The sequence below is a fragment of the Homalodisca vitripennis genome, unplaced genomic scaffold (assembly GCF_021130785.1).
Source record: "Homalodisca vitripennis isolate AUS2020 unplaced genomic scaffold, UT_GWSS_2.1 ScUCBcl_5859;HRSCAF=12791, whole genome shotgun sequence".
Lineage (NCBI taxonomy): Eukaryota > Metazoa > Arthropoda > Insecta > Hemiptera > Cicadellidae > Homalodisca > Homalodisca vitripennis.
In genome coordinates this window covers 19,037-25,876 of record NW_025781973.1, presented here as the reverse complement: position 1 = coordinate 25,876, position 6,840 = coordinate 19,037, and the positions used below count along the sequence as shown (strand labels likewise).

At 42.4% G+C, this 6,840-nt stretch overlaps 1 protein-coding gene across 1 annotated transcript; it reads left to right on the top strand.

The window, feature by feature from the left end:
- Positions 1–5,768: 5,768 nt before the first annotated feature.
- LOC124373545 lies at positions 5,769–6,485 on the top strand. Its single transcript, XM_046831906.1, has one exon. The coding sequence runs from the start codon at positions 5,769–5,771 to the stop codon at positions 6,483–6,485; it is 717 nt and encodes a 238-aa protein (XP_046687862.1).
- Positions 6,486–6,840: the final 355 nt, after the last annotated feature.

The window sequence follows — 6,840 nt, the reverse complement described above, 5'->3', positions numbered from 1 at the left end:
TCGAGAGAAGAGAGACAAGATGACCCAGAAAACGATATTTCAGGCTGAGCAAAACTCACCTTTTCAGGATTGACGGTTAAGGCCAGACTCTCGCAGCCTAGTTAGAACTTCCTCCAGATGAGTCAAAGTGCTCCTCATAACTCTCACTGTACACAAGCAGGTCATCCAGATAGTTGAACACGAACTTAAATTTGACATCATGAAAGATAGAATCCAGGAGTCTGGTGAGTGTTTGGGCCCCCACAGCCAAGCCCATTGGCACTCGGGTGAACTGGTACAAATTCCAAGGCACACAAAAGGCAGTGAGAGGTCGAGACTCGTGTTTTAGAGGAATCTGATGGTATGCCTGGTTAAGATCAAAAATGGAGAAATACTTGGCCTTACCAAACACAGTCGAAAGCAGAATGCAAATCGGGGAGAGGCACGGAGTACGTCAATTTCTATCTGAGCATTGAGCTTTCGGTTCGATAATCCAGGACCAATCTGGACTTCCCATTAGGTTTCGGCACTAGAAACGCTGGACTGGAAAAATTTGAGCAAGACGGCTCGATTACCCCACTCTTAAGTAAATCATCGATCATATTTCTCAGAATTTCCATCTTGGGCGGAGCAAGCTTATATGGATGGGAACGTACAGGACGGGTGTCTGTAAGACGAATCTCGTATTCCAAGAGATTGGTCGTGCCCAGTTTTGTCAGTGAGGACTTCAGGAAAACGGGAACAAATCTGCCTTATGTCCTCAGCCTCTTTCGGCGTAAGATGTCCTAGTTGGTCAGGAGGAGTCAAGCTCTTATCTTCCATCTCTAAGGCAAGCAGTCCCACGAGACTCGACATCTGAAAAGGGAACGAGCACCCGCCTGGCGAAAGCAAAGAAAACATGACTGGAGGCCAAATCCAAAATCATGCCAGTTTTTCCGATAAAATCTGCTCCCAAGATGAAAGGAAAAGTCAGGTCCCTTAGCCACCAAAAAGCTCCAATCCCAAGAGAAATAATTAATTTTGATGTGAATCTGGGCACTACAGATAATAGGTAAAGGTGTGTGCGTGAAGCAGTCCAGCAGATAAGTGAACTAGGCTCAACCTGCCGTATTAGCCCAGAGGATTTTAGATCTTCAAAAAACGACAAAGAAATCAGGCTGCGTGCTGACCCAGAATCAACCAGGGCCTTCTGCACCACATTCCCCACAAGCACATCCAGTTGTGGGCAGGTTGAGCGGGCAGCCCTTACTCCCTGCGCAGCCAGAGCAGCAACCTCCCCTCTCGGCCAACGATGATAACTGTCCCCAAAGTCTATTTCTTTCTGTTTTCTTTCTGTTCTGTATTTAAACCAGCTACCCTTTTACCATCAAAAATTAGGTACATATTTGCCCTCAGAATTACCTTTACGGCACGAGTCGGGCTTACTCGTCCGCAAGCTTACTAGTTTTTTTTATTAAGTGGACAAAACGGTCTAATATGTCCCACTTGCTTGCAGCCATAACAGGTAGGAGGCTGCCTACGGGAAGGAGCAGCTGCTGGCTCAGACTGCACCGGAGCATGGACCGGCCCCGGAGGCAAGTGAGGAAGATGCCTCGACATGGCCTCCTTTGATCATCCGCATCCTGAACCCCTCTAGAGATGATGGAGAGCCGGTCCAAATCCGCAAAAGATGCGGGACGGCTACAAAAAATCAAACGGGAGCGTTCTTCAGGTTTAATGCCCTCCAAAATAAGGCTCACCAACTCCGTTTCGCTCAAGCTCAAGCGCAACACCCGGGCTACATCCCGTATCTCCCCGACAAAATGGCTCAAACGTCTCATCTGGTGCCTGAGGACGATAAACGCGTTCCACCCGCAAGCGCTCCCTAACCCGAGCAGGTACAAAGAACTCCAATATCTCGGCGTGGAACTGGTCAAAGGTGGCACCTCTCTTAAGGCAGTCTAGAAGGCGATCAAAAAGGGGCCTTAAGGAAAACTGCGCTAAAATCTGCATAAGCATGGCATCTGTCATACCAGGAAATTCTCTCAGTTTAAAAACTTCCAGAAGAAAATGGATAAGTAAATTAGTGTCAAGTCCATCAACTCTGGGGAAGTGTTGTAACACACTCCCCAAAGGATGAGGCAGTTTGCCAAAGCTAGAAAAGGAAGGCACAACTATAGATGAAGCCTCAGCAGCCGGTTCAGGAGGGCCACTACCCATCAGAGACATAGTAACTCTGGGAGGCTCGAAAGAAGGAGCTGGAGGATGGTTAGCAAAAGTAATGGTAGTGGGAACCTCCGTTGGAGTGACAGCGGTAAATAGTACCCCCTTCTCCTTCACCGAGCGCAACCTCACTCAAACCATCTAGGGCTTGTTTTAATTTATTACTGGCCGAAAAAGCCCAACTTTTAATTTCAGAGTCTAAACTAGGAGCCGACATAAGTAAAAACTATTCTGTCACGCCAATGTAAAAGCTGAGATGCCAATCTAGCCTTTGCTGACCCGGACATGGGAAGTGACTCAAAATTAATATCGTCTTCCAATTCCTCCATTCGGGTTTTACAAAACTCAAATTCTGTGTTAATTTGGAACTCTGCATTCCAGCTGCGGTCCAACGCTATACAAGCCCGTAATTGAGCTCTTAATGCCCTCACATCTCCCTCGGGCTTCTGTCCTCTCGCCAGGACCTCGAAAACCAACTCGGGCCTGCGTAGATGTTCAGGCACCAGAGAAAAAGCCATACCAAACAATTAAGACAAATAAATAAACAATAAACAACAGAGCGTACGCAAAAATTACTTAGTAACCTAAGTGGACTCAACTCACAAAAGGCTTACACTGACGAGGTCCAAGTGAAGAACTTAATACCTGCCACCTAATAGAAGGATACCCTGCAAATGTACACTAACCACAACCTACAAACACAGAAGCAATAAATATAACAAAACAACACATTGATAGGGGAGAAGTAGAGTACAGTTAGATAAATTTAGCGGTTAAGCAATTTAGAGTCCCTTGCTCCCTGCAAAGGGTAAGTCTGCAGGAAGCAAGACACTAAACCAATTCCACCCGGTATCCTGTGCTAGGGCGAGCTCCTAATGAAAAAAAAAGTTGTGTACTCTAACCTCCCCCTACCTAACACTAACCTACACCAACAAACAAAACCAGAACTGAGAGACAGCTGAGAGAGCAGCTAACCACGCTCTGCTACCATTGAAACCGGTACATCGCCGCTCGCACACCCACAGCAAACATCAGGGAAGCGCGCGCCCATGGTGGCGAACGGGATGCCGGATCAAAAAAACTAGGTAAAAAAAAAGAACACCGTGGTCAGCATACTCAGGTTCATTTACTACGAAAACACCTATCCTGTCAATATAAAAAATATATGTTGTATACATATACTATAAATAATAAAAAAAATAAAAGTGCCTGCAGTAGTATATCTCAAACAATCCTCGTCAGGTGCACCTGCATACAAAAATTAGAAAACGCCATAATTTGAAACAAGAAATGCCAATTCCACCGGTATCCTTCGGCTAAGGGCGGGCTCCTAAATGAAATCCAAGAAATAAACTAAATAATATCTAAAACTAACTTAAAATTAAATAACAAAATATAAACTATATAAATGGCAACAATAACAATAACAATTAAATAAATATGAGCAGGGTATCACAGAAGTTGACTAGATGAAATGTCCATCATGGTGGCCGTCCTTCCGCAGAGCGCAAGAGCGAAGGTTCTCTGCGACCACGCATGATGGAGAGATGACAGGCGGAAATCAACTCATCTCTTGGACCCTGAAACCAGGTTTCAGCCTAGTACCCTTTTAAAGTTAATAATAATTAATAAATAGTTGCCAAACAATATAGAATTTAATAAAAGTAAAGTTGCCAAAAGTTATATATCAAGAATTTTAATTAAGTTAAATTACCAAAATTTCAAATATCACAGACCAATCAATTACTGATAAAAATTAAAATAAACCTTAATATAGAAGCTGGTAACATTAGAAAACAATAAATAAAACAAGATATTCCTTTTAAAAGACTAAAACAATAAGTTATAAAGGAATTTATTTGAGGTATACGCAGTAGCCTACCATACGTAACAACTTGTTCAAACATTTTTAAAACAGGCAATTATTGACAGAATAGGCTCAAAATTGGTGAAAAGCAGGGGAAGGGCAATCCTGCACTTAAAATAAAATTCCCAACTCAAAACAACAACCCCAAAGAAAGTTAGTAAGAAAATCCCCTCTGTCACAGAACAAAAATTAAGCGTATTACTCTTGGTGAAAAAAAAAAAAAAAAAGATTAGGGAAAAAAAACTGATGGCCAAAAAGTAGCAGCCTATTAAACAGGAATCTAAATTTAAAATTTGATGGCAGAAGGCCTTAAATTAACCAAGTAGGCTATAAAGGGGGGGGAGTAAGGGGCTAAAAGACCCGAAGAACGTTTACATCTCTCAGAAAGGCTTAAAAAATTTAGCAAAATGAACCTTCAGCAGTCTCTCTGGGTTTGTTTACAAAAACTACATAACAAGTGACACATTACAAACAATATTGGCTGCAGAATAAAAAGGAACTGTAACATAAGCCTAGGACTGGTCCTCACTGAGAGACAGAAAATTAATTTAAGCCGAAAAGAAAGGGTGAAAACTAAATGAAAGTGTAAGAGAATTAATTTGAAAGCCAAATTTAAAATATTTGTTAACAGCCAGAAGTACTGAAAACTAAAAAAGCAAAACTACAATTTTGAAAACCATGTGCTCTTAACCTTCACAGTATGAAAAAAGAAAATAATCACTAAAATTTAAAAGAAAGCAAAACTTACTCATCAGTGAGGGGCCGTAGACTTAGCCGCACATGTTAGAAGGAGAAATGCTCAGCAAAACTTCCAAAACACTTAATTAAATAAAAATTAAATGGAGCTACTTCCAACTAGTACAGCACGGCTCGGAGTCTCTTCCACTCTGCCGGAAAGGCCAAACGCCTTCAAAAGGTCAGTCGCCTCTGCAGCCAATAAACCACACACACACTATATAAAACACACATGAGCCGGGGAGATATAGGTATAGAACCGGCTCAGTACTGAGATTTTGTGCTCCTGTTCTTGCCTCGCATTTGGCGGTATTGTTTAATCTGCTACTGGCCTCTGGAACTTTTCCGTCAGTGCTGAGGCGGGGATTCGTGGTCCCAATCTTCAAGTCAGGAGACCGTTGCAACATAACTAACTTTAGACCTATTGTTATTCAGTCTGCTCTTGCGAAAGTCTTTGAGGCACTGGTCCTGGACCATCTTTACTTCTATCTAAGAAAGTTTATATCCGATAGTCAGCATGGTTTTCTTCGCAATCGATCTGCAATCACTAATTGCTGGTCTTTCAGGAGCATGTTATGGCTGCCTTTGTTGACTCATGTCAGGTGGATTTGTATCTACTTGGATTGCTCTAAGGCATTTGACAGGGTGCACCACGGACTGTTGATTGCGAAGCTTGCTGGTTATGGGGTTGGTGGGCCGTTGTTGAGGTGGTTGGCTAGTTACCTTGGGGACCGCAAACTCATGGTTAAATGTGAGGGTGTTCTGTCAGCACCATTCTGTGCTTCCTCAGGGGTCCCCCAGGGTTCACACCTGGGTCCATTACTTTTCAACATCTTCATAAAATGATATTACTTGTGAACTTCCGGTCAATTGTCTGCTGTTTGCTGACGATCTAAAGATCTACACCAGGGTTCACTCTACGTTCGATCAGCAAGTTCTCCAGCGGTCCCTCACCAGGATTGAAACGTGGTGTGCTGCCAATGCTATGGAGCTGAATGTCTCCAAGTGCGAAGTGGTGTCTTTTTCTCATAGTCAATTTCCATATATCTTTGACTACCGCATCAATGGATTGGTGCTGAGAGGAATGAACAGTGTTAAGGACCTTGGAGTTGTTTTCACCTCTACACTCGACCCTTTGGAGCCTATTGATGGTGTTGTATCAAGAGCTTACTCCCTCTTGGGATTCATCATGAGATCGACTAGGAGCTTCAGGTCACCCCAGTCGCTCCTGATCCTCTACAAGTCTCTCGTTCGCCCGGTCCTTGAGTATGGTTCAGTGATCTGGTCCCCTCATCTTATTACCCATATCGACTACTTGGACCGAGCTCAGCTTCGTTTTTTGAGGGTGTTGGGCGTTCGAATGGGCTATGGCTACCTGACGACTCCAATTGAAGAATTGGAGCTGAGATTCAACCTGCATCCTCTTCACACTAGACGTCAATTGCAAGATCTTCAGCTTCTTTACAAGTTGGTTAATGGCAAGTTGGATTGTCCTGACCTCCTTCGTCAAGTAAACTTCTACATTCCTAGAGAAACTAGATCAAAGGCAGTGTTTGGAAGAGTATACCGGCCAACTAGTTATGCTAGCAACTGTGGTTTGGCGAGGATGCAGCGTACTGGGGGATTGGTCTGCGCTGGGTTGGATTTCTTCCGGGGCTCTTGGTTGTCCTTTAAGTGGAGGTGCTCCAGGGTGTTGACATGAGTTCATCAGTGCACGTGCTTGTTATTATTCTTATGTTGTTTTTCCTTAATTTATAGTTTGTTTTACCTCGTAATGTATAATTGTATTTTCCTACATATTATAGTTCTGTTATATATATATATATATATATATATATATATATATATATATATATATATATAGATATATATATATTTTATCCTCTACATATTATAATTCTGTTATTATTTTATATTCTATTATCATGTTGATTTTCAAGTGGTTCGTTTTGTCTGACAGTTTATTGCAATGGTTACCTTATATTTGATTGTTATCTTTGTTATTCTTGACCTATTTATTATTGATACTTGTTATTTTTGTTGATTCCTGCTATGAA

Excerpts from the sequence above, each read along its gene's own strand:
- LOC124373545 (XM_046831906.1), top strand. The coding sequence starts at position 5,769 with ATGGAGCTGAATGTCTCCAAGTGCGAAGTGGTGTCTTTTTCTCATAGT.